General features: G+C 47.1%; 2 protein-coding genes across 6 annotated transcripts in view; one reads left to right on the forward strand and one right to left on the reverse strand.

Moving 5' to 3' along the window:
* Positions 1 to 13,567, forward strand: part of Ric3 (RIC3 acetylcholine receptor chaperone) — a 45,710-nt gene extending 32,143 nt beyond the window's left edge. For 2 of the 3 annotated variants that reach the window (XM_032892942.1, XM_032892944.1), the window contains exons 5-6: positions 619 to 764; positions 10,266 to 13,567. In XM_032892942.1, the coding sequence (XP_032748833.1) occupies positions 619 to 764; positions 10,266 to 10,705 (586 nt within the window). In that variant the 3' untranslated portion in view covers positions 10,706 to 13,567. The remainder of the gene's footprint in view (positions 1 to 618; positions 765 to 10,265) is intronic. The other variant, XM_032892943.1, reaches the window with a different exon arrangement.
* A 1,283-nt stretch (positions 13,568 to 14,850) lies between these two features.
* Tub (TUB bipartite transcription factor) overlaps positions 14,851 to 27,658 on the reverse strand; it is a 78,485-nt gene continuing 65,677 nt past the window's right edge. For 2 of the 3 annotated variants that reach the window (XM_032892945.1, XM_032892946.1), the window contains exons 4-12: positions 25,793 to 25,936; positions 24,489 to 24,656; positions 23,459 to 23,577; positions 22,484 to 22,681; positions 22,154 to 22,266; positions 21,416 to 21,533; positions 19,953 to 20,051; positions 19,571 to 19,742; positions 14,851 to 19,194 (exon numbers count right to left, since the gene is read on the reverse strand). In XM_032892945.1, coding sequence (XP_032748836.1) covers positions 19,061 to 19,194; positions 19,571 to 19,742; positions 19,953 to 20,051; positions 21,416 to 21,533; positions 22,154 to 22,266; positions 22,484 to 22,681; positions 23,459 to 23,577; positions 24,489 to 24,656; positions 25,793 to 25,936 — 1,265 coding nt within the window. In that variant the 3' untranslated portion in view covers positions 14,851 to 19,060. The remainder of the gene's footprint in view (positions 19,195 to 19,570; positions 19,743 to 19,952; positions 20,052 to 21,415; positions 21,534 to 22,153; positions 22,267 to 22,483; positions 22,682 to 23,458; positions 23,578 to 24,488; positions 24,657 to 25,792; positions 25,937 to 27,658) is intronic. The other variant, XM_032892947.1, reaches the window with a different exon arrangement.

A 27,658-nucleotide genomic window follows, 5' to 3' on the forward strand; every position in this document is an offset into this window, starting at 1 on the left:
CTTATAAAGGACAGCATTTAATTGGAGCTGGCTTATGGGTTCATTTAATTGGGGTTGGCTTACGGTTCAGGCCATTATCATCAAGGTGGGAACATGGCAGCATCCACGCAGGCATGGTGCAAGAGGAGCTGAGAGGGCTACATCTTCATCTGAAGGCTGCTAGCAGAATACTGACTTCCAGGCAACTAGGGTGAGGGTCTTAAAGCCCACACCCACAGTGACACACCTACTCCAACAAGGCCACACCTTCTAATAGTGCTATTCCCTGGGCCAAGCATATACAAATCATGGCAGGGATAAATCTAAGCATCAGAGGAAAATTGCAGGAGGCTGGGGAATCAGGCTGCTGAAGAGTGAGGGTGAAACCACCAGGATTTTGTTTCCATGTTAATTCATCTTGGAACCTCAAGCAGCTACTTGATTGCAATATTCTGGAGATTAGATTTTCCATTTATAAAATCACAATAGTGAACTAACATCTCTGGTTACAGCCATGACATCCCAGAAATCACCTGCTGTTAGACCTCTTCTTTGAGGATCAAACAGATCAATCATGGTGAAGTGTCTCTGTTACCTTGGAGTGCTGGCCACTAAATGGCTGGATTGTCTGTTTCTCAGCAGAGCACAGACTGTGACTTCTGACCAAGAGAAACGATTACTGCATCAGCTCCGAGAAATCACCAGAGTCATGAAAGAAGGCAAGTTCATTGACACATCTCCAGAGAAGGAAGCTGAGGAAGCCCCGTACATGGAGGACTGGGAAGGTAAAATGCCCCCTTGCTTCCTTATTAGCTGTCACCCAGAAAGGAGAGCTTGCCAGTTTTCTTAAAAATCAATTTTGTATAGAGACATGACATCTGTATAATGTTTACCTAATTTAAAAGTGCAGTTGGAAAAGTTTGGCAAATGTGCAATGATAATCACACTGTAGTGTCAGAAAAGGACAATTTCACTACCCTAGGAAGTCCCACCCTCCTGCCTCCTGCAGCACCTGAACTGCTTTCTGCCTCTTAATTTGGCTTGCTGTATATAAATGGATTATATTGCAGATGCGCTGTGATGGCGATCTTCTGCTCAGAGGAATGCCTTTGAGATTCCTGTGTGGTGTCGAGTGTAGCACAAGTCCAATCCTGCTGAGCAGGATTATATAAATATACCACGATTTGTTAATCCACTCTCTAGTTGATTAACCCTGGGCTCTTTCTAGCTTCCAACTGTAGGACCCATGCCATTGTGAGGTTTGCAGGAAAGGCTTTGGACTCACTGCTTCTCGTTCGGTGTGTGTTGAGGAGTGGGGTTTCGGGGTCTATAGCGGGTGTTTAGATTTATTAGACACTTTAAAGGGGCTGTACATTCCCACCAGCGCTTGTGAGTGGGTTTCCCCATATCCTCGCTAATGTGCCGTTTTTGTAAATGTTAGCCATTCTAATGAGTTTACAGTAGTATTGCAATCATAACTCAAGCTTGCGTTTCTCCAGGGACTACGATGCTGAACATTGTTTCATGTGCTATTTTCAAACCGTATGTCTTTGTTGAAGAGTCTGTTCAAATCATCATTGTCGAATATTGGGTTGGATGTGTTTTTATTAAGTTGCAACATATTTGTTTATTGTGCAGGTGGGTCTTTTTTGAGTGGGGGAAGGTTTTGTGATACAGTACCCCGGCTGGCCTGATACCCACCATGTAGCACCAAGCTAGTCTTCACTCATCACCCTATGGCTCAGCCTCCCTGGTACTGGCAATAATGTGCCTCGCCCGTGCCCAGCAGCAGGAGTTTTCATGCACCTTGGAGACAAACACTTTACCACTTAGGTATTTTATATGCATTTTCTTAGAACCTGCAACCTGCCTGTTTATTTGCTTAATAGCATATTTGCTAGAGAAGTGTTAAATTTTAATGAAGTCATACTAATCATTTTTCTTTTGCATCACATATTTGTGTGTTCTCTTTAAGTTATCTTTACCTAATCCAGATGTTTTCATCTAGAAGATATATATGGCTTTAGTATTTACACTTAGGCTTATTTTGAGAATTAAATTTTTTTTAAATTAAAATATAATTGCATCATTCCCCCACCCATCCTTCCTCCTTCCAATTCCTTCCTTGAGTTAACCTTTATAGATGGTAAGGCATCAGGACTTAAATTTGCTTTGCATCTCTCGGTACTGTGTCACTCTCCATTAATTTGATTTAATTAATAACTTTAGCACACTGGTTGAAAATCAGTTGATTCTGGTGTGTGTGTGTGTGTGTGTGTGTGTGTGTGTGTGTGTGTGTGTGTTCCTGTATGTGAAACCTAGAGTTTGCACATTGTGGGTACATGCTCTAACACTGAGTTCCATTCTTAGTTCAATACCAAATAGTAAATGGTCAGCCCTGAAAACAAAACACACACGCACACACACACACACACACACACACGCACACACACACACACACACACACACCATTTAGAGCTGTGTGTTCCAAGGACTCTCTGTGTAATGTCTAGTTGTGGGTTTCTGTATTTGTTTGTAAAGGATTATTTTTTTAATGTTGTGTTTATAAAAGCTACTTACTAGTGATTTTCTTTTACCCTCTACTGAGTTTGGAGTATTTCCAAGTAATGTTGGTCACAGCCTCATAAAATGTACTGGGGTTGCAGTCTTTTCCAGAAGAGTTTGTGTAGAATTGTTGTTAATTTATAGTCATTAGTGAAGCTTTTCAGTGCCAACCTGGGGGATATTTTTGTGTTTGGACTGTGCATGTGCACGCCTCTGTGTGTGTGTGTGTGTGTGTGTGTGTGTGTGTGTGTGTGTGTATGTGTAGAATTACAAAAATAAATTCAATTTCTTTAATACTTTCTTAAATGTGCTTTGAAAGTAGTTTTAAAATTTTACATACTTCATCCAAACGTCTCCTCTGGGTAGGAGAACACAGCTGCTCTTGGGTGCTCTTACGTCCTGTTCCTTCCCATCTCAGTACTCATTAGAGTACCTAAGACACTGTAGACCTCAGCAAACTCTACTCTTCCTTCTCTGAACTCTGGTGTCTGTTCCGATTAACTCTAGGAGCCCAGTGAGCCCCTTTCCCTTCCTTGGAATTACTGTGTACCACTTGTTTTGTAGGACTTGAAGATTTGCAAAAGATATAAACAGACATTTTAGCAAAGAGGATATACGGATTGCAAAAATGCACATTAAAGCATGTTCAACATAATCTTTCTCTAAGAAAATACAAATTAAAATTAGAATAAGATAGCTGGGTATAATAGTGCACACCTTTAACCTGAGCAAAGGCAGAGGCAGATGGATGGATCTCTGTGAGTTCAGGGTCAGCCTGGCCTATATAACAAATTCCAGGCAACAGGGTTACATAGTCAGACACTGTCTCAAAAGAAAAAAAAAAGTTAGAATAGGATGCTTCTCCATACCTTTTAGAATGACTGAAATAAGAAATAACAGCACCAGATTGAGATGCAAGAAACTGTCCTGCATACCTTACTAGTGACATAAACAGAATGTATATGTATTAGTTGCTTCTCTGTCTCTGTAACCAAATTACCTGCTTTGCTGATGGCAGGGAAGACTTGGTGGGACATCCCGTTTCATAACAAGGAAGGGCCAGAGACAGGGAAGTGGCCAGGGATACCATACACTCAAGAATCCATCCCCAGTAATCTATGCTCCTCCAGCAAGGCTTCACCTCCTCCACAGCCCCCTAAAATAGAACTTCCAGCTGGGAAGCAAGCATTCAAAATATAGCATATAGGGGCATTTCATATTCAATCCACAGTAGGATGTTTTAGAAAATGATTCAGTAGTTTGTTTAAAAACCTGAGCATGCCAATTCTGTGCACTCTAGCAGTTGTAGCTTTGATATTTGTTCCTGAGAAATTAAGACGTAGAACTTGCACATGAATATCTATAGCAGGCCTATCTATCCAGATATGCCTGTTAGCGGGTGAATGGGTTAAATGATAGTATATGTATTCCATAGAATACCACAGAGCAATAAGAAGGAGTGGATTATTGGTACATGCGGAGAACTTTGCTGAGCAAAGGGTAGAAGATTATTTAAAAAGTTAGGATTCGGGGCTGGAGAGATGGCTCAGTGGTTAAGAGCACCGACTGCTCTTCCAGAGGTCCTGAGTTCAATTCCCATTAACCACATGGTGGCTCACAACCATCTGTAATGGGATCTGATGCCTTCTTCTGGTGTATCTGAAGACAGCTACAGTGTACTCATACACATAAAATAAATAAAAGTTAGGATTCTATATGTATTATTTTCAAATGGCAAAGTTGTGGGGAAAGATAACAGACTAGTAGTTGCTAGGGTTTAAGGGTTGACATGCCAGTAGGAAGGGGTGGGTGTGGTCATGGAGGGCAACATCATTGAGGCAGCCTTGTGGATGGATGCATTCTCTGCTATATTTTCTTTTTATCCATGCTTAATGCATGCATGTGTATGGGGTATCTGTGTATGTATGCACATTCACATGTGCAGGTGACATGTTGAGGTCAGGTGTTTTTATATATGGAGACAGGAACTCTTGTTTAAACCTTGCCAATTTCTCTAGTCTAGGTAGCCACCTTATGAGGATCTTGAGGATCCTGTCTCTGCTTCTTAAGCAGAAATGGGCAGGTCTTTCACGCCCAACTGTTATGTATGTGGGTGCTGGGGGTTTAATTCCAGGCCTTCCCATTGAGTCACCTCCCAGCACCTGTTCTGCTCACATAGGTATCTTGGTTATGATATTATGCTATAGTTTTCTTCATGCCACTATTGGAAGAAACTGAATAACCTGAAGTTTCTGTTTTTTTTTTTTTTTTTTTTTTTTTCTGGAGCTGAGGACCAACCTGGGCCTTAAGCTTGCTAGGGCAAGCGCCTACCACTGAGCTAAATCCCAACCCCAGTTTCTGTGCTTCTTATAACTACATGTTTACCCATAATTATCTCAAGATAAAAAGGTTAACTTATTGAAAGTAACACAAGAAGTTATAACAGAAATGTTAATAAGATAGTTTTCCACAAAGAAAACCTCACCTTTTGTAGTTAAAACAGTGTAAGAGTTTAAAATAGCTATAGCAAATATGGTGAAAACAAGTTGATGGGCTTAATATATAAAACGTTCTATGACTAATGCAGGAGTCACTAAAATGTTCACAAAGGAAAAACTGCTGCCAGCTATGCAACCTGTGAAAAAAGTATTTCAATCTCACTAATCATCAATGAAAGAATCTTTTTTCTTCCGGCTTGTAAATCTGTATTATACAACCGTATTCCCAGCATTACTCCTTCCCCATTACTTTCCACCTGCCTTGTAGGTCGTGTTGAGGTCACATGGGTCGTTAGCTAACTTGTAAAGGCACATGCTTTTTCTGCTTTAAGTAGTATTTAACCATGGTATTACATTTCCTGCATATTACCAATGATTGATTACTTTACCTTGGTAAGTCACCCTTTCCCTTTTTCTTCCTCTCTTACACCACTCTCCCCTCCTTTCTTTTTTAGAGAAAAACTCTTACCATGCAGCCCAGACTTGCCAGTGCCTCCTGAGTGCTGGGATTTTAGGCATAGACAGCTGTATATGACTTACTTTCCCCCGCTCTACTAGGAATTGAACTTATGGTCTTTGAACATAACTTGCAAGTTAGGGTAGTGCTTCACCGCTGAGCTCCATCTGCAGTCCATTGAAGAGGTTTGTTTTGTGACAGGGTCTCACTAGCTGCCTTGAGGGCTGGCCTCATACCTTGCATTGTAGGTACCTAGGATCACAGGCTTGAGCACCAAGCCTGCCACCACTTTCTTACATCCAGCCTCACCATTGCGGAATGTAACTTTTGATAAGACAATGTCTTGCTATGCTTTTGATGTTTTCATGTTAAAGGATTAGTCTCTAAACTGCCACTGCTGGGATGTGGACCTTTAGGAGCTGGGCCTCAGGGAAGGTCCTTAGCTTTTTGTGGGTGCCCTCAGGCCTGACTTTGTGTGGCACCCAATTACTTACTCTTTACCTTTTGGCCTCTGCAAGCAATTGGCTCTGGCCCTTGCGTCTGTTGTAACGGGCTGCTCTTGCCAGGGCCTAAAGCAGTGGGCTGCCCAATCTTGGGTTAGAGTCTCCAGATCCTTCAGCCATAATATACCTTCCTCATGAGCTAATTATCTTAGGTATTCCTCACAGTGACGTAGAAATGACACATTCACTTAAAGCATCTTTACTCTATGTAAAGTACCATAAATTCAGAATAATTGGATATGTATGTGGAGTTTTCATCTTGCTAGAATATTCACAACCACGCCTTTCCTTAAAAATCTGAAAATCTGGAGCTGGAGACCCAACTCAGTGGGTCAGAGCAGTCATTAGTCAATGACTGCTCTTCCAGAGTGCCTGGGTTCAATCCCCAGAACCCACATGGTTACTCACAACCATCTGTAACTCCAGTCTCAAGGGACCCTTCCCAGAAGGCATGTGCATGACACACAGCCATATGTGCAGGAAAAACACCCATGCATTTTAAAAAAAATCTGGAAACCCTTCTTCATTCTGTATTTTTCATTTGACTGAAAATAAGAAGTATTGTTTTGGTCTGGTCTCTTCTCGGTAGGTAGCCTGGTTTTAGGTAACTATGTGTTTCTGTCTGAGATTTATTTTCATCTTATATTTAAAATCTGAATTTGGTCACAGACATTGGTTCTGTCTGTGTAAACATGAATGCGTTTTTATGCGACTTTTGTCCAGCGGTTTGTGAGCCTACTTCAGTGAGTTTCCTTTCATCCTTTTTTATTAATGCTTTAATATATTTTTTGAATTTTATAGTCTAGTAATTAAAAATCAGGTATACTGATCAACCTCCACAATTTCTCAGAATTTTCATTTGCCATTTATATGTTGTCACAGAATTCTTCAATGTGAACTTCTAATATGTGGATTTTATTTTCACACATACTCATCTTGATCTTAAGACCTGTATTTGTGGATATAAATTTTTCATCTTGTGATCATGCCTTCCTGTTTGCAGTAGTTGTTTTCTGTTTGCTCCGTATCCTCTTGAATAGGCATAAGTTGTTAGTCCTATCTCCTGTGCTGACTGTTTTATTAGTGGCTGCTGTGTGGTTTCCTTAGCTTGGTTCTCACGTTTTGAATTGCTGTGTTTTTCATAGAAGTCATGAATCTTTGTCGTTTGCTTATATTTCTTAAAGATGTCTCAAAGTATTAAGTGAAGTCATTTGACATTCAGCATTCAGGTGGGTCATTAGTGATGGTTTTGGATTTAACATTAGTTTTACTTATATATAAATATTGCTTTTTACTTTTCAATTTATATGGGTATCTTGTTTCTGCCCTTTCTCCTTCACTCTTCGTATGCCCTTAGAGCTGAAATGAATCTCATAGTTAGCATGGAGTTGGGCCTTTTTACTTTTTAAATATTTTCATCATTATGTTGATTAGAGAATTTAACCCATTTATATTCAGTGTAACAGTTGATAGGTAAGGACTTATTTAGTCATTTAAGATTGTTATTACATTTATTTATTTATGTTTGTGTTTGTATGTGTGTTCATATGCATGTGGGTTTACACCATAGTGTGCATGTGAAGGTCAGACACCCTGTCAAAGTTGGTTGGTCCTGGGATGGAACCCCAGGTTGTTAGGCTTGGTGGTAAGGTAAGTGATTTTACCCCACGGAGCCATTTCACTGGCCCCTGACTGTTACTTTGGTAGTTTTTAAATCTGGTTCTTTTGTAGATTCTTTGTTCTTTTCCTCTCTTTCAGTCTTTCTTTATGATTAGATTTTGTTGCTTTATCTGTATCGTTAGGTAGTTTGTTGAAAACTTGGATCCCTCAGGGGATGACCTAGAGAGTCTGCAGAGGCTAAGCATTGAAATGAGCCTGGAAACATGAGTCTAAAAGGTCTGGCAGTCTGAGGGCCTATTCTGTGTTAGAAAGTCTTGTAGACTGTCTTTTAGGTCTAGGGACTGTGGAATCCAGAAGTAATCTAGAAGTTTGGTGTCATGTATTGACTATACTCATACCTTGCATGGATCCTGAATCCACCAGACTGTGGAAATTAGCTTTAGGTCTGCACCATCAGTAGGCAAGTCTGGATCCTATGTCTACATTTAACAGCTTGGTTTCTGATTCTAGATGTATCTTGATTCTGGACAGATGTAGACACTATGGCTTGGTCTGTAGTCTAAAGCTCACTTGTTGATGGGTAGGCCTGGACCCTGTTTCTGTGGGGTTAGTATAGAGATTGCTCAGTGTAGGCCTAAGTAGGGTCATAGGGCTACCCTGGGACTTTGTGCCTACTTGGCCTGATGCCTGGGGTCATGGAGGTCAGGATGACTGACTTCTGGTGCTGCTAGACTGGGCCTAGAGCTTGAGTCCAATTGTTTCCTTCTGACACCAAAGCAGGTAACAATCAAAATGCAAAGGTAAGCTTTGCTCTTTATATAGTGAAGGCAAGCACGTGGAGTTCTCTCGAGAAGTCAGTGGTTGAGATCTAAGTAGCCAGCCCCTTCCCTGAGGTTGTGAAGGCCTTCGGTAACTATCACTGTCTATTTTCTATTGCTGTAACTGAGTACCAGGTGAGGTTACTCAGAAGGGATGGGGGTTTATTTAGATGATGGTCTGGGAGTCTAAGAACATGGTGTCGGTATCCACTTGACATCTGGTAGAGACTTCCGGCTGAGTCATTGTATGGCAGAGGTCGCATGGCCAGACACAGCAGGCTTGATGTCTTCAGTTTTTCTTCTTACAAAGACATGAATGTCATCATGTGGAACCTACCTTTAGATTTAATCCTACCTTCTGACTTAAACCCCCTCTAAAGACCTGCCCTCAAAATACCATTAACATATAACTCTGAGAATTGAGCTTCAGCAGAGTTTTGGAAAGAGACACTCAAACCATAGAGATAGCTGCGCTCTTGTTTTACCTAGCACTTCATCCACAGGTGTCCTGGGAGTGCAGGCTGTACGGCCAAGATTCTCATACTGTGACAGTGCTGGTGAGGGTTTAGTAAGGGGTGCCTTATGTAAGAATGGTTAATCACATGTGTTGCATGACACAGAGAATGCCAATGACACATATTAAAGGAAAAATACAGGACAGTGGAACATATTCAACATAATCCTTCTTTATTAAAAAAGCAGGAAATACTATGCATATATGATTTTAAAGGCCAGAGATAAGCAAATTACCAGTGGTAGGATTCTGGGTGAATTGTGTTTTCTTCTAAAACTTGTTTGTAATTAAAACTAGTAGGAAAAATCTAACAAAATAGAGGCTATGAAACCCTCCTAAAACTCTGCAAAGTTTGAATAGTTTTATAAATGTGGTAATATTTTTATGTTTGGATACTTTTATAATAATGTTGTAAAAATGTCTCTGGATACCTCACATGTACCAAAAGATTGCCATTTCTCACAATTGATGGGCAAAAGTGGTGTCTGTCGGAGCTGAATGTGCAGTTATCATCTGCAGTTTTCCACGGTGTAGCGAGCACCGCAGTTGCCAGCACTGCCATACGAGCTCCCACACGGCCCATCTGTGCTCCGGCTTGCCTGGCTCGCACGGACTTATTTCATTTCATTCCTTACTTGGCAGCACGGTCTCTTTCTCATTATCATAGCTGAGGTTGGGTGCAGTGTTACTCATTTTGCTTACCTGTTGTTTTCGTCCTTTTGTCCATTTTGTCAAAATGAAGATGCTAGCAATGGGAGTTCTGCCTCTGAAAATGCAGTTCTTGCCCTGTGGGGTCTTAGTCATGTCTTGCTAAGTTGCCCCTGCTTCTGACAGTACAGACTATTTTGGCTGTTTTTTTAAGTAGAAAGCACTATGGTTTGTTTTTCAAAAGTCTTAGCATTCCTTTTCCCAGCCCCACTCCCAGCAGAAGATTTGGAACTGGTTCCAAATAGAAATTGTAAATACTAGCCTTACGCTAAGCCCTCTCCATCTGGTAATGCTGAAGGCCCGTGCTGTTTGCATAATCTTCATCAGTGCAGCAGACACGAGGGTGAGACTTACCTCGACCCCGAGCACCTTACTTACAAAGGATTTTCCTCGGCCTGGGTTTGTATTTCAGAGCGCTGAGACAGTCAGCCAGACTGCTCGGAATTTGTTCAAGTGAAACTTGAGGACTATTAGCACCATCTTAGAGATTTATTGAGTGGATTTGTTAGGATAGGATGGCTGTTGCCAGAGAATCCTCTGATCCTGACACTATTTATTTTCAAAGATGCTCTTTTTAAGACTTTGTGCTACTTTCCTCTTTAGGTTACCCAGAAGAGACTTATCCAATATATGACCTTTCGGATGGTATCAAGCGTAGGCAAGAAACTATCCTGGTGGATTACCCAGATCCAAAAGAGCCCTCTGCTGAAGAAACAGCTGAACAAATGGGAGAGTTAGACGAGGAGGGACCAGAGCACTTGAGCTGGGATCGTCTGCCCACTGACCCCGGAGTCCAGAGAGATAATTCTGTGACCCTGTGTGACCCTAAACCCGAATCATGCTCCTGCTGTTTTCATGAAGACGAGGACCCTGCTGTCTTGGCAGAGAATGCTGGTTTCAGTGCAGATGGCTACAGTGAGCAAGAGGAAGCCACCAAGGAAAACTTGCCCCAAGACTTTACAGCCGAAGGGCTGGGGACCAGCACTGATAACACACATGTGGGCGGCATGTTGAGGAAGCGCAGCCCCCAGGGTTTTGAGTGAAAGCAGCCTGCTTGGGAAAGTATCCATTACTCTGTCACCATGGTACCTTTCCTCAGTTCATCCATGGCCTGTGCCATCTGCATCCTTCTCTGTGTCCAGATTCACAGTTCTTGGGCCACTACCATGGATACAGTCTATCCTTCCTGGTGCTTGCACACCTGTCACTTTGTAAAGTAGCCTTTAGTGTGAACACGGGCCAGAATCAGCTCTCTCTCCCTTCTTCTCCCTGTCAGAGACGCTAACCCACTCAGTAACTGTATTTGGTTGTTTGTGCTTGCAGGTGGCAGCACCTAGGCAAACATCTGATCCCTCCTCACGAGCAACAGATGATTTACCTGTGAGTGAGTTACTGAATGGGTTTGTTAGGGTAGGACAGTTGTGAATGAGGACTGGGTTCGCAGATATTGAGGACTTAAGTTTTAAAAGTGAAGATTTTAGATTCCCAAATGCCTTATTCTTTGGGCTTTCAGCTGGTTAGTGGTCTCCTGAGAAGAGCATGCTTGATTCTGAGGCTAGGGGTCCAGAGCACAGCGAAATAGCTGAGCTACGATCTCTCCTCATGGCCTTCTAAGATACCCTGACTCCTCCAGAGCAGCAGGCCATGACACATGGGCCTCTTTGGAGACCATTTCACTTGCATATTCCCTCCATCCCTAGCTTCCTTTGTCCTTATTCTGTTGAACAGAATTGCCAAATCTAGAAGGACCTTTGAATGTCTTCTGTGGCTAGAGGGAGTTTGTGTCCCACAGAGATGAAGTTGGAGGATGCTTGGATATGGTGGTCCTTCCGTGAGGCGCTCAGGTAGCCAGGAAGCCATGTCTTTGTGAAACAAGATGGAACCTGAGAATCCTAACAAGGGTGAGTCAGTTCATTACATGAATTGAAAGTGAAAGGCCGTGTGTCTCCAACAGCATTCCCAGTCAGGAAATGGGAGACTCAAAATTTAAGGAATTCTGTGAAGCTGGATATAATCTTTAGAATTCTATTGTACCTGGCGTGAATATGATGCCAGAAGGTAGTTTGGACCACTCAGGAGCATACTGCACCGGCTGTCATCAGAAGCTCTGAGACCACACTAAGATACTGTCAGCCACTAGAAAGCTTTACATCTTAGCTGGGGTAGAGAAGACCCTTAGAGTGAGTCTAAAATCGCGCTGCACTGTATCAATCCGTGTAGAATGGTTGATTGAACTTGTGCAGAATGCAGTTGAACATGGACCGAAGATGGTCTTGGCATAACTAAGTATAAAAAGCAGTGTAGGCATTCTTGTTTGGGCAAATTGTTTTCTGGATGGTTCTGGCATCCACCATGAGAAGTTGATTTAGGATAGCCCTGAGTCACTGGTTCCAGTGTTTGTTCATAGGATACAGTTCTGTTATGAGGTAAGAACTTGTTTCCTTCTCATTCGTTAGACAACTGCTCTGTGCTGAGTACTACGGAGACTGAATTTGTACCTTGAAGAGTTTCAGTTTAATGTGTGAGTCTGACAGATGCACTGTGGACCACAGGAAGGCTTGGGATTGTGAATTCTTCAAGCAGATTTCCCTGTGCCTCAGGCTGTGGAATTTTAGATCGGCTCCTTAGGCAGTCTGGGCCTGGTTTGGGCAAAGTGAGGGTAGTAAAAACACAGGTCTTTCAGGGCTGTAAGCTGTAAATGAGGTAGTCAGTGCACATAGGGTGGCATGCTTAATTACGTTGTTAGCTCATGCAGATCATGTGGTAGCTGTTTTATTAATCACAGTGTGGACCATAAACCATAGGAGCAAAAAAGAACAGGAATGTTTTTGCCAAAGTACCAGAAAATTTCAGAAGACACTTTATGGCAAGCTAAGAACATGGCAAGGAAGAAAAGGACATTTGGGCAGAAAGAGTAGGCTAGCAAGAGCAGTGAGTGGGGTGTGTAGATGGATAATCAGTTGGGAAAGGTTTAGAGCTGCTCTGTTATTATTGGGGATGAGCTATGGAAACAGTTCCCACCAGAAGGACCAATCCTTCGTGGTTCTTGCCACTCTAGATGTTAGTTCGCACATAGGAATATATTTATTTGTATATACTGGAAACTTTGAAGTACCTATTAGTAATTTGGAATATAGGCTTTTTTGTTTATTTTCCAGAATTGTATCTTTTGGATAGGATGATTTTACATGTATATCCAATCCAGGGTGGCCAACATCAAGGGACTGTTTTGTTGTTGTGATCTTTATTTCTCAGTATTAAGGGCTTTATCAAGGCCCTGCCATTAGGTCTGCAGTGACCTCTGGGCACCATAGCCACTGCACATCACCTAGGAGCATGCTAGGTAAGTCAGGTGGGTGATCAGCCAGAAGATCCCTTAACTAGGTTATACAGGAACATGACTGTGCCTCATTATCTCAGGGACTAGGCCTGGAAGGTATGCTGAGATGTAGGGATGGATTTAGCCTCTAAAAGTACTGGCCTGCGAAGAACTATGTTCTTTGTATTTAGACTTAGGTGATAAAATAACTTATGGTCTACACTCAGACACTCTGACAAAAGGAACCTAATACTCATTGCATAATTAAATTTTCTCATTGCTATGTCGAAGGTAACAATGCATGAGGAACGTTGAGGGCAGTCCTTCAGGGCAGCAGGAGCCAGAGGACTGGTTCACAGGGAGCAGAGAAAGATGATGGATGATAGCACTTGACTTGGTTTGCCCCTTTTATTCAGTCTGGGACCCCAGCTAAAGGGACAGTGCTATCCAGAGTAAGGATGGGTCTTCCTCCTCAACTAGACTTTCTTGTAAACATCTTCATAGATAAGCATGTTTCCATGGTGATTCTGAGTCCCATAAGGTTGGCAATAAAGTGTAAACACCAGAGGTAATAGGTATAAAACAAGATTTTCCTGGTCATGCGTTCTACACATTTATGATTTTTCTTCAATCTGATGACTAAACAAACGAAACCTTTCTCCCTTGTAGACCACCCAGTGTATGGTCTCTCCCTTGTAGAACACCCAGTGTATGGTCTCACAAATGCTGCTGCTACAGGACCCGCCACGGTCAGGTAGGGAATGCTTCTGACCCACATCTAAACCACCAAGCCGAGAAAATAAATAAACCCTAATTATAGACCTGCTCTTCAATTCCCCCTTACTTAGACAATTTGTATCTGCAAAGAATATTTCATCACTTATTGGGTAGTGATCAGGAACGATACAAACCAACTATTCTGTAACCTCTTTACCCATTAGCATGTCTAAAACACTTTCTAGTATCAAGAAAACAGGCTATTCCCTCACTTTCCTTGTGGATGGAAGTGTGCAGTGGGTGTTTGGCACGGTCACTGGGTTGAATCTCCCACTGCTGGACTATCTGACTTGATACCTCTCTATGGCCACTCTGTGTGCCAAGAATGGTCCAGAGCCACTCTCAGGTTTGTGTGACTTTGTGATGACTCCCTTTAAGAACAAGCACAGGCTTGCATCATGTTGGCTTCAAACCCACCACAGACTAAAATGGTTCTCACGCATGTAAGAGTCCTGTTTAAATAGACCCAGCTGCAAGCAAGGCCTTTCCCACCCCTGAGTACTACAGCCCAGATCTGTCCACAAGGGCCATGCCCACCAAGCATACTTAAGAACTCCTAGCCAGTTCTTCAGTGACCCAGATGACCTGGAAGTGTCTCCGTGCTATCAATGACACCACAGGAGAAGGCAGTGCTGGTCCGTATGTCACTGCACAGGAGAAGGCAGTGGTGGTCCGTATGTCACTGCACAGAAGAAGGCAGTGCTGGTCTGTTTGTCACTGCACAGGAGAAGGCAGTGGTGGTCCGTATGTCACTGCACAGGAGAAGGCAGTGCTGGTCCTTATGTCACTGCACAGGAGAAGGCAGTGCTGGTCTGTATGTCACTGCACAGAAGAAGGCAGTGCTGGTCTGTTTGTCACTGCACAGGAGAAGGCCGTGTTGGTCCTTATGTCACTGCACAGGAGAAGGCAGTGCTGGTCTGTTTGTCACTGCACAGGAGAAGGCAGTGCTGGTCCGTATGTCACTGGTTCTAAACATGCTCTGGGCCCTCTTTGTTACTCTTACCCACCTGACCCTTTGGCGCCTAGAAAGGGATGGAATGGAGAACATTTTAGGAGAGACAGGTTTTCTTCTCTCCATGAAAAACAAGGACACACAGTCAAACAGTTCAAGTTTAATTTGCTGATACATGTCCGTACTTAGACAAACACTAAATTCTACAACATACATAATGTCATTATGGGAAAATACCAAGTTTGTCATTGCACATACCAATAAATAAATACATTTGCTTCAGAATACCAAAAAGTTTATTCAAAAAGTCACTTAATAAAAGCACAGTTTTGCAAGTTTGTCTAAAACTCCAGATAATTTTGAACAAAAATAAAATGTTTGACCACTCCAAAATAGGAAAAGACAATCATGTGTAAATCGACATACATGTTCTAGGTGTGAAAACTGGCTAAGTGTGCTCTCAGCTAGAGAAATTTTGCCTGTCCTCACCAAGCCGGTCACCAGTATGGGGTCCAGGAGGCTGGAGCTGGGCTTCTCTTTCTATGCTACTCTGAGATGCTCTATAGAACACTGTACATTTCAGCCTCATTCCCACTCTATCTGGACCTCAGTGGGGGAGGAGAGGCAGGAGAACAGAGGAGAGGGGTGCAGTGTCTTTCTTAGGGAAGAAAGAAGGCACAGTGATGAGCTAGGAAAGTAGAGACGAGAGCCAGGATTAGCTTTCACTCACCCTCGCTCCTACAGCCAGCTCTGACAGGCCTGTCTGCAGGGAAGGAAACACAGAGATCACGTGGTCTGCTCAAAGGCTCTAGCTGCTCTGTACAGTCGTATACTCCTGGATCCACTCGCCTCTGTGCTGAAAACGAAAACCTATCCCAGTACTTCCTAAGATCGTGAAATGACAGAAGACTGCAAGCTGCAAGTGAGTTAGGGCATGTGGCCATAAACTGAAATAAAAATCTGTCCCATAGCCTGTTCTGGAGACTAAAGCAGGTCAATAAGCCAGGGCCTAGGGCAGTATAAGGTCCCAACTCTGCAGGGCAGTTGGGCCCCAGTCACAGTGCTAGGCACCACAGGAAAGCATGTTTTGATGGCACCTGGCACCCTGAAATCCCATGAGGATATTGTAGCTGGGGCAAGGAATACAGAGAAAGGGAGGCGAGGGCTGCTGATAAAGGAAACCAAGCTGTCCACCTACGAGACGGGTGTTGTGCTTGCAGAGCAGAGCTCCCTGCAGACCCCATCTAAGCAGTCATCTCTATTGCTTGTTAAACTTAGAACTACTTCTACATAACGTTTGGAGGCAAACAGACCCGCCACTTCAAGAAAGGAGAAAGAAAAACCAACAAACAAAACCCAAAGGAACCCACTTTACAGCATAGCTGCCTTGTCACTGAGGAAGGTAGGATTACCAGGTTCTCTTGCAGCCTGTTGCCACACACCTTGGCTTCCAACGCCTCTCTTCCCATGCGCATGCACCTTGCTTGCTTGACCTTAGTATCAAGATTGTTAAGGCACCATCACCACACCATGTCCATTTAATAGGATGCACATCTCAGCTCCTCCTCCAGTGAAACCGACTACACTTCCTTGACAGTCGTCTGCTCAGAACCATGGGAGAAAAAGCATGGAATGACAGGGCACCATCCATAGTGGTCACCGCTGCCTCATTCTTTGCCGCCTCTGATGTGATCTTAAACTTCTGTTCATTGTTCGCAGATTGCCCTTTCCTCTGGACACACAGACACACACACATGGGAACACACACAGATACACGAACACACACAGACACAGAGCACCTTGGAGCCAGAAGGACAAAAAAGCTAGACTTGGTGAGGAGATGGGGGAGCGAACATCACCACTCTGCAGAGAAACTGTTTTGGAACAGAGGGTGGGGGTTTTAGGGCGTGGAGCCAGTAGCATACAGAGGAGCTGCCTAGGATTCCTGCTGCCCTGCACTCTTACAGACTAAACTACTCATCTCATCAATTTGCTACCCAGTCAAGGACCAACGAGAAGAGGGTGCAAAGGATAAGAAATCTTACTGTGGGAGAGGCTGAACCCAGGTGATCCCTGGGGCCCTGGAATCTGAAGTCCATGGGCCTGTGTTCACAGGGCCAGTGGTCAAGAAAAGGCGTGATCACCAGGAGCCGAGTCTTAAGTCTGACCTGTGAGGCTGGTCTTGTCACTCAGTGCCCAACAGAGGGTTTTGTGCTGAGGCTGCTCCTTCACAGTGGGCTACAATGTTCAGCCTATTTCCTGGTGCTACCAATTTTATATTCAAATAGCCAAGGTACCCCCTCACCCCCCTTTTGTGTGGTAAAGCAGAGAGCAGAGGCCAAGAGTTTTCCATTGTGCTTCCAGTTTCACTCTTACCACTAGGGGCCCTCCACTCACAAGGTTCCAGAAATCAGCCTGTTCAACCTTAAAATTGTCAACCCAGAGAAACAGCCTGACCGGACTAAAGACCTGGTTCCTATCACCTCTAATGTCAGGAGACTTCTCCTTATAAAGTCAGGGAGGGAGGGAAGGAGGGAGGGAGGGAGGGCAAACACAGGACTATGGGAAGGAGATGGCACTGTAATCTTTCATCAGGAGATAGGCCAGCCCCAGCATGGAAGTCCTACTGCCCTCCAGAAACTAGACTGTAAACAAAGGCTACCTCGCTGAGGGTTCTCTGATGGAGATGTATGGCTCAGGTGTGTCAGACCCTGCACAAGCAGGTGTGCCTTGCTCAGAGCAGAGCGTCCAGCCTAGGAAATCTAGATCTTTTTTAAAGTACTACTCCGCTGACATCAATCCAGCCCCCTTACCCACAGAGCCTCATATTCAAAGCATGACTCTACTTTTTTAAGTTTCTACTTAGCCTTTCCAAGCATATCTATTTCAGAGCAGAAAGCAATGTCTGAATGCTCGTTGCTTCCCACTGGCTTCTCATCTCGATCTAGGCAAGAAGCTTCTCACAAATGGCACGTGGGCGTGGGCAAGGAGTTCCCGAGCCCACCAGATGACTGGTGCCATCCAAGTGGAGGGGTGTCCAGGCCCAGGCCTAGAGCCCTCGGGCTGCCTGTCACACATACACAAAGTGCCATGGTCCTGCTGAGGTCTGTGCACAGCTTGAAGTCCTCATGGAGGAGCCAGGGACAGGCCACATCAGATCAGAATGGTGTGCAAAAACTCAGATAACTTTCAACAGGGAACTGCCTGATTCCCTACTGAAAGGTTTTCAACCTTTTAACTCTGAGGGTCTTAATCTTGGGACTGGGAAGGGAAAGGGTTTGCCAAACAGACCCCACCAGAAGGTCGGACAGTCTAGATTCTGGGCAACGGTAGGAACAAAGGAACTTGGGGTGCTGAACTCTGCCATTTAACCAGTTAGGTAACCAAGAGACAAGTGCCCTCTACTCAGGGATCAGCACTGCTTTTGGTGAACCATACAGAGTACTACCACCTCTCAGCTCTTGAGGCCCTAAAATATTCTCTGCTCCCCTAACCCCACTCCATTCCCCTAAGAATGGCATACAGCCCTCACTGATCATGGCTGCTGGCAGCAACGGGAGCTGAGTCTTCCCAGAGAGGACATTCTTCCTGAAGTACGCCATTACTTGAATGGTGACCTAGACCCCATGTGTGTGTCATAGGTGTTGTGCTGGGGCTGCTCAGAGCCCTGATGTAGGGAGTCTACTGGATGACTCCTTGAGTCCCCATCCACTCAGATATTTGGCCTTGAGAGCTGGGTTCTTACTTGTGCAAGCACTGGGCAAGTCAGAAGCAACAGATGAGCTAGCATTCTAAGCCACCAGCTAATACACTTAGCCAGGCCGCCGCAGCCATGGCAGGGCCCTGGCCCTAGCCCTACCCTACCACCCCAAACCCCTTTGGGCCTAATGGGCCCTTCTGGAGTGGGAGTGCTTTCTGCTGACCACCAGAGCCTTTGCTACACAAAGCCCAAGTGCCTATGCATACACATACACCACTCGCTGTACCCCGACCTCCTGGGACATCCACTGTCCTCTGACTTGTCGGCTGAGTGGACGGCTGAGCCACGGCAGCCCTGCTTGTACTTCCTCTCCCTCTGAGCTCCAGTTGAAGAGGCTTCCCAGTGTGGTAAGCACTGCCGCAGGGGACTGACCCAGGATGGGTATGTGTGTTGACCTTGGGGCACAGGAACGCTCCTCCTGTCATACCCGTTCGCTGTTCCCTGCTTCAGCAGCAGAGGCAGAGCGGCCAGTTTCTGGTTGGTAAGGCCAGAAAGCCCACTGAGGGCCTGTGGACAGGGTAGGCAGGGCTGTCTTGGCAGGCAGGCAGGCTCCACTCCAGACGGGGCCGCCCTAAAGGCAGTGGAAGCCTCTACTCGCAGGCCAGCTTGCTGTCGAAGCTGGACAGAGCGATGGCAAAGGCCTGCAGTGCACACAGCGGGTAGTTGTAATCCATGGTGAACACATCTTCTGCTACCCGGCCAAACTGCATGACGATGTAGTCCGCTGCAGCATGTATGAGCAAGAATGGGGGAGACAGGAAGACCAGGTAAGACGCAGGCCGCAGAGGGAAGGGAAAAGAGCCAAAGGATGGAAAAACAAAGGTTCAAGAGAAGCGAAAGGAGCAACAGGGTAATGGGGTGGGGGTGGGGAATGTATACCGACAACAGGGCACGGGAAAGCAAAGACATCCACTTACAGAGTATTCCCAAACCCCGGGCACACTGGGCACCGAGAATCTAGGGGCAGGGCTCTACATCACTACACTTAGAAAGTTCTAACAAAAGCCATACACCCACATTGGCCAATATGGACCAGATGGGGGCTGGGGAGGGGGCTGGGCGCCATGTGTACAGCATCAAAAACAAGCGGCAACACTCACGGTCATTGCCGTGGATGATCTGGAAGTTCTTCACAGAAGCCTGTGTGACGCGCCCATGGAAATTAAGAACATAGGACTGCGTGTCATCATTCCAGACCGGCGTCTTATTCTGCAGCTCAATGATGCTCTCTGTGTTCTTGTTCTGCCAGCGTGCTAACAGCGTCTCGTGTTCCTGGTGGGGTGTGGGGAATCTCACTTGAGCCAGACCCAAGATGTGGCATCGCAACCACCCCAAAAGGATCTTTCCCAGGAATGCGGCTTCTTTGGGTTCCCTGGACTTCCAGGGTTTCTCAGACTGTACCCCGTACACATACACCTTGATGAAATTCCTAGAGGCTCACACAGAGGCTGGAGCCTGGGAAAGCATTAGACAGAGACTCACATTTCGGGGCCGGATACAGACTCTCTCATGAACCATGTTCATGCCTGGGACGATCACACTCATCTTCCGGGGTCCCTTGAAGCCTAGGACATTTGTCTCCTGGGAAAACAAGAGAATTCAGCACTGGCTACCTAGGAGCGCTTACCCAGGGAGACTGAGTCAGGGAGGTAAAGATGAGGAAGAATAAAATGTCTGCGACGTCTACATTTGATGGTCTAATGGTCACCTCTAAGTCTAGCACTGCCCTCACTGCTCCCGCGTCCAGCCCAGCTTGCTCCAGTCAGGGGCAGGTCAGCAAAGTGAGTGCAGAGAGTCCTCTCTTAATGCACTGGAGTCGCTAACGTCACTCTCACACCTCATTCCTCACCTGGCCACAGTTTCTGTCAGCTACCCACTCAGACTACACCAGCATCTAAGACCACCAGACAGCCATAATGCAACTCCTTGTCACTGCCCTGGGCTCTCCACACCATCTCTTCTCAACGCAGCACCCTTGCTGTGTTAAAGGACGTTTTCTCCCCCCGCTGGAACTGGTGTTCTACTGTCGGGGCCTTAAGTGCTCCCTACTCCTTAGTTTTCTTGCTATCTTGACTCTCTTCTGCAAGCACTCTGCCCTCCACAGACACATACACAGCTGATTTTCACTTCTAGTCGTTTCTCAGGAGTTACCTTGGTAAGACCCTCTCTGCCACCACTCCTCCAGGTCCATACATGCCTTCACATATACCCGTGCCTCTACTCGCTGTTTAATTCTGAGCATCGATCAAGAACGTGCCTATGTCATTTACAGCCGTTCCACGGCTTGTCTCTCACTAATTTAAATTTATTTAAATGCCATAGGGTTTTTCTGTTTCTATTTACTATGTCCTAAGTCCCTCCAACAGGACCACGAATGTAGATGGTCTCAGGCTGCTTCTCTAAAACTGACCAGCAGGTGGCACTATGGAACCATCCAAAATAGCTGAGGAGTCCTAATTGTCCCTAAGATGTGTCCCCAGGGCATGGTCTTCACTTTTAAAAATGAAGAAACCAAGTGTGCCACAGACGATGCTCTTGTATTTATGCCCCATCTTGTTCTTGTTGGGTCAGTGTTAGCAAGTGTCCCAACTCCAAGCCTCGGTTTCCAGACCACAGAGGGAACAGAATCTGCCAATGCAGCTGCAGCCGCGATGCAGCCGTGAGATGTGTGTGAAGTACAGAAAGGAACTCAAGCCTCTACCTTCTCCTGTCCAGGAGCCTCCTGGGTCTGGCCACAAGGATGGTTCCCAGAGCTCCCTAGGCAGTTAAGCCTACGGTGGCCTGAACCCTGAAGACAGGTAAGGTCTAGACTGTCCCACACAGGGTCACTCTACAGAAGACAGCCCTTTTAGACACAGCCTTGACTACCCATGAAGGTGAATGGGGCAGCCCCCAGTCAGGCACCTTGACCGGGGCTCGTGCCTGCCTGGGAACTGAGGACTCACATAGCACACGGCTGCCAGCTCCTGGCGCAGGGTTCCGCTTTCCAGTGTAGAAGATGATGCCTTCTGAGGGTTGACGCCATTGTCATAAACGGTGAACTTGGTGCCCATCAGGTTGGACCTGCAGGAAATACACACCCAACAGCCTTACATACCTCTTCTCACAGCACAGGATAGCCCATTCTCTTATAAGGAGCCTACAGAGCATTCATGGGATGGGCCAGGGCAGACCTGGGGGCACAGTGGAAGTACTCCACAAGCTGTCAACTAAACTCAAAGGGCTGACTTTCATTTCAGTGAAGGAAATTCAGGGAGCCAGTGTTCATAGGATTCTTGGAGGGGACAATGGTACTACTTTTTCTGGAAAGTAAGCAGAGTGGCATCTAGGAGGCCTGAGAGCATTCTGCACCTCACAGAGAATGGCTGTGTCTGTCCTGCCCAGGGCGGTGTCCAGCTTAAGCTACTCATGTCTTTACTTATTCATCCTCAATGAGACCTCACCTCAGGGCTTCTTTGCAGGCCTGTCCCTTGGCTCTGACAAGGAGTCTGAAGCAACTCTTCCACTGTGGCCTGTATCACTGGCAACATCCTGGCTTGACCTGTCACTCATGCTGGGCCTATTACCTAATACCCTGGAGTAGCCTAGGCCTGTCTGACTCAAGGCTGGGCAGACTTCTTGAGAGATATCAGAAGACTTGCCAGTCCCCTCCCTCCCTCGCCTTCCTGGGAGAACACTGGTACCGCAATTTCCCGATATAGCTATCGCCTCCCCGAGACAAGTCTGTCGGGTCCACAGAGATGAGGTAATTGGAAGTTTTACTCTTCTTTCTCTTCCTGCCCGCCAAGAGGAACACCTTAAAGAGTAAAGCAAAATAACATTACCGATTCAGCCTCTGTCCCCTGCCACCCCGCCCCCAACTCCGTGTGCACTCACAAGCACTACAAGTCCCTGAGTCCATACAAGACACTTACTTCTCTGGAGAACCCAGAGGTCAGTCTCAGAGCTGAGCTTCCCTCATATTCTAGTCTTTAGGCCTTCAGACTGAAAATACACGCCCAGAGGAACCTCACCTTCTTGCCATCCTCACGGTCTAGGTGCAGAAAGTAGGTGGGGTACATGCCCCGGTCCATGCCCTTCTTGTCCCGAGTGATTCGGCATTTGATGGTGATCCCTTGTGGAGCTGGCCTCAGGGCAAACTCCTCTAGATCCTGGACCTCAATATCCACTGGTGGCTCTGGGGCTGCTGGGCTGGGGGCTGATGCTGCCTCCTGTGGAAAGAGGAAGTAGATACCTGAGTAACAGGACTCTGCTTGAGATGAGTGGTCTAGGACAGAGTCTGTCTCCAGATTCAGTGAGCGGAAGGGAAGGATCAGGTCAGGGTCCCTGGGGTGTGGATGTGGCCATCCTGCTCAGTGTCGAGAGCTATGCTCTAGCTGTCCCTTTCCTCAGCAGTTCCACCTCCAGGGGTCACCCTGCCCGAGGTCAGCTCTTCCCACACCCTAGCCCCTTGACCTTGCTGAAGTGACAGGAAGTGCAGCAGAGAAGCAGAAGAGCCCAGCTAGGGAAGCTTCACATAGACACCAAGCCCAAGGAGACCCAGCACCTCATGATGCTGTCACATACACCATACCACCTCACGTCCTAGTTTACTGACTTGACACAGCAGAGCCAGTGGTCTCGAAGGGGTCGGGGGTGGGGGGCAGAGAAAAGGGTGCATGCCCAGATCCAACTGATCTGTGGCCATGTTTATCATGGATGGTCTTGATATGAGAGGGCCCAGCCCACTGCGGGTGGCACCATTCTTACGTGGGTGGGTTTGGGCTAAGAGCATGGGCCTGAGCTAGCAAGCAGTGTTCCCGAATAGGGCCTGCGTGAACTCCCTCAATGATTGACTGTGACCTGACAGTGCAAGCATAGGAACACTTTCCTCTCCAAGATGCTTCTAGTGCTTTATCACAACAGAAAACAAACTAGGACACCACCCATAGGCAGAGCTAACTATGGACTGTGGGACCCCACTGGGGATGAAGGTCCTCCTCACTCACCCTGGTGGACTTCCTGCTCGTGGCAGAACTAGGGCGGGTGTTGCTGTTCAGCTGGGAGGAGCTAGAGCTGTTTTCATCCTCATCCTCTTCCTCATCAAAGCTCATGCTGCTGGAGATGCCTACAGTGAGCAGAGAGCGGGCGGGATGAGCATGCGAACGGGTTTAGAGTGAGGATACAGGATCCCATGTGGATGCACACTCAGCCACTGACTCGCCTACATCCAGACACTCATGCCACTCTCAGTACTGCCACTCATCCAGACACATACGAGGACACGGGTTCTCTGGTGCACACATGAACTGGGGCTCATCACAATTCTCCTAGGGATACATCCCCACCACCCAATTTCAGCTCAGCCCCTGCCTCACACTTCTTCTTCACCTGCAGTTACATCATCCCTGTCTCTTGAGTGTCAAAGCCTAAGGTAAGCTGAGCCTGCACAGGAACTCTCCACTTCCGACTAAAGGCAGAGGCCACAGACTTGGACTCGGTTCTCTTATTCTGTGGGCGGAACTGACTGCTTTCCCCAGCTTGCCCTGAGCCTGTCCCAGCTGTCCTGCCTGACCCAGAATGCCGCTCTGAGTGGCTTTAAAAGTTCTTTCCCCAGAAGCAGCAGTTTAGTAGGTACCTTATCATAGGTGTGGACCTGCAAGACTATACCCAGGATTCCCTAGGGTTAGGGTTCATGACAGAGAAATTGGGCAGTGGGTTTCCAGGGAGGACCTGCCCTGCTTCCTATCAGACAAATGGGCAGCTTCTTTCAAAGGGCGAAAGTAAAAGAAATCTGTGTGTAAACCTGGCCCTCATGGGAGCTCAAGACAGGCTAGGCTGCTGTCAGGCTACGCTAGTTCATACTTTGCTTAACATGGCCTTATCAGGGGGTCCTGGCCCCAAACAACTCATCTGATTCCAAGAATGCTCCTCCCCCACATCCAGGGAAGGGCTGGACCAAATGTAAGGAGGCTGTGTTCCTGGAGAAGAGAACCTGGGACTGAGCTCTGGTCCCAGCTGGGCCCCCATGGGGCTCACCCTTCCTCTGCATCGTGGCTCGGAGGTCCTGCCCGCTGGGCTGTGCGCCCCCGCCGGCTGCTGTGTCCCCTGCATCCTTGGCGTGGTCTGACTGTCCCACAGTCAAGATCTGCACTGGGCCTTGGGCCTCAGACTTGTCTTCGGCCAGAGTTGCTGGCCCGCTGGTGCCTGCAGGCCAGATACTCCTGAGTCACATCCAGGGGGAGGAGAGAGCCTGGATTCTCAGGTGACCATGAAGGGGAAGGCATGGGTGACAGGACCCTCTGTGAAAACTAATGACTGCTGTCATCCTGTCAATATTTGGCAAACTGTAAAAAGGACATGGGCGTTGTTTCTTCTGTTCTTTCCCCCCAGATAACTGCCAAGGGTTGGTGTGAAAGACAGACAGCAACTATCTACAAAGTCAACTGCACAGTGGAAAGAACAAGACAGAAAACAAGATCAATCCAGACCATAGTTGAAAGCAGCAGTCTTTCCTGGACACAGCCAGGTACACACTGCACATGCTGGTGTTCTCTTTACATACCCACACTCGTACAGCACACACACATACATCACTGAAATGGGGTCCTCCCTGGAAGGCTGTGGGTGATGCACAGTCACCCATCCCGTGTGCCCTGTCTTCTTCCTCACATTTCCTGTCCAAGGGGCCACAGCTTTAGTAGCAGAAACACGACCTGGCCCATAGGTGGCAGCCTCTCTGCCTGGCTGAGCTTTGCTCAGTGTTATAGCCCAGCTCCCGAAGCCCAGGAACCCTAACACCCCACTGTCCAACTATGACACAGTAGCCTAGAAATCAATGGTTATGGACAAGGACTGAAGAGTCAGGTGCCAGGAAACAGGACTTGGGGAAATGGCCACCATCACTGTCATTGACCTCTGGGGATCTGTTATACTGAGGAGCAGAGGGTCTGAGAGTCCCCGGAGACAGGGAAGGACACTGGGAGAAATCTACATGATAAGGTAGAGCTGGCAGCAAATGCCGGGAGCAGAGAGCTTCTGACAAAGGGAGCATCCTGGCTGGAGACTGGATGGATGGCGCTCAGGCTGAGGTAGGCTGGGAGGATGTGGGTGGTCCTGAGCCATAGCTTAGTATCTTCACTTCCTGGGGGTCTAGCGAGGCCTTCCCCACCCACGAACTAGCCAAGGCACTCATGAACTAGACAGGGCCCCTGATGGGCGCCCTGAGGTTACATTCAATGAGACTGCTCACACTGCACCACCTTAAGTCAGGAGGCTATGTTCTCCCCCACCCCAGCCCCTGTGAGGCCAGGCCTCTGGGAGGTGTGGGGAGCCGGGCTAACCTTTATGCTTCCCCTTCTTCTCCTTCCTAGGGGCCCCACCCTGGCCCCCGGATGCAGCTGCTCCCTTGGTTTTCTTGGCTGAGGCTGGTGCTGGTGGGCGGGTGGCTCCCGGCTGTACACTGGCAAGTGAGTCGGCCTCCTGAACTGCTCAGGAGAGAACCCAGGGGGAAAAAAAGAATGGGTGTCGGGTGAGATCAGAGCTCCCACTTGACCACAGTTCCCACCTCAGCCCTTGTGTGGCTCTTCACCCACGGCATCAACCTGCTTATCTCATCCAGGCAATGGTCAAGCAGGGGGAGCGGGGAGCGGGAAGGGCTGCCTACTACAGTGAAGCTGACAGCTGGGAACTGAGGCTCCGGGTTCTGACAACTGTTCTGAGCCTGGGCACGTACTGTGTGTGTGCACGAGTGTGTATGTGTGTGTGTGCGTGTGCCCGTGTGTGCGTGCGTGTGTGCGAGTGTGGGTGTGTGTGCGCGTGTGCCCGTGTGTGTGCGTGTGTGTGTGATGTGCGTGTGCCCGTGTGTGTGTGCGTGCGTGTGTATGTGTGTGTGTGTGTGCCATGTGCGTGCGTGTGTGTGTGTGCAGTGAGGGTGTGTGTGTGTGTGTGTGTGTGTGTGCCCATGTGCTTGCAGATAGATGTGTGTGTAGTGTGTGTGTATGTATCTGTGCGTGCGTGCATACACATATATGTATGTGTGTGAGTATGTCTATATGCATGCATATACAAGTGTGTGTGTGTGTGTGTGTGTGTGTGCCCACGTGTGTGTGTGTGTGGTGTGTGTGTGTGTGGTGTGTGTGTGTGTTGTGTGTGTGGTCTGTGTGTGTGTGTTGTGTGTGTGTGTGTGTGTGTTGTGGTTGTGTGGGTTGTGTGTGTGTGTGTTGGTGGGGTGTTTTGTGTGTGTGTGTGTGGTGGGGGGTGTGGTGTGTGTGTGGTGGTGTGTGTGTGTGGTGTGGTGTGTGTGAGTGTGTGTGTGTGTGTGTGTGTGTGTGTATGTTGAGGATGTGCCATGGAGGAGGGGAAGAACTTCTGAAAGAGACTGCAACCAAGACAGGTACTCCAGAAAAACTGCTGTGGCCTTGGGTGCTGAGCTCATGGGACCCACTGTGAGGGGGAAGGGCTCTGTAAAACAAAGAGCTAGGTACACCAACAGGAAAGTGGAGATGGTCCCTTCCATGTTCTCCACATAGTGAGACCAGTAGCCTCCCTCCTGGTAGGCTTCCCCATCTCCTTCCTCAACTTCACCACACACTGCTACTCAGCATGTATCCAGCTGCACCAGGCTGGCCTAGTGCCCTGTATGAACCACACTCCTTTCATGTTACTGCGTGTTTGCCTGCACTGTCCTTCCCAACTGATTAATTCTTACTTCAGATTTCCTGAAAATTCCAATGAGAGCCAGGACCCTGCTCTCCCGACACAGCCTGTTTATAACTGTAACGACCTGCCAGCATTCTCTCCCACCTAGACCAGAAGCTCCATGGGAATGGAGAGCACACCTGGATGCTCACTCAGACCCAGAGCCACAGGAGATTCGAGGTTGTGTATCACAGATGAGCTTGGCAACAGGTCAAACATCTCCAGAGAGTGTCAGTTCTAATGTCACCCATGCCCTTACCTCTTCTGGGAGTGAGCTCCTGCACTAACACCAAGAGCCAGCAGAGGGCAGCAAAAACCATCTACTATCTCCTCTCTCCTGCCCTCTCCCAAACCTTGTGGTGCAGAACCTAAGGAGAAAATCCTGGACAGCCAGCTGCAAGAGAACCACGCCTGGGTAGATGAATTTCCACAGACTGGGCTCTGCTGAAAACTGAGTGGAAGTGGATGTGGAAGTGGAGGAGTCCTCAGCCAGAAACAGTGACCTACAG

This window comes from Rattus rattus, chromosome 2 (genome assembly GCF_011064425.1).
Source record: "Rattus rattus isolate New Zealand chromosome 2, Rrattus_CSIRO_v1, whole genome shotgun sequence".
NCBI classification, from domain to species: Eukaryota; Metazoa; Chordata; class Mammalia; order Rodentia; family Muridae; genus Rattus; species Rattus rattus.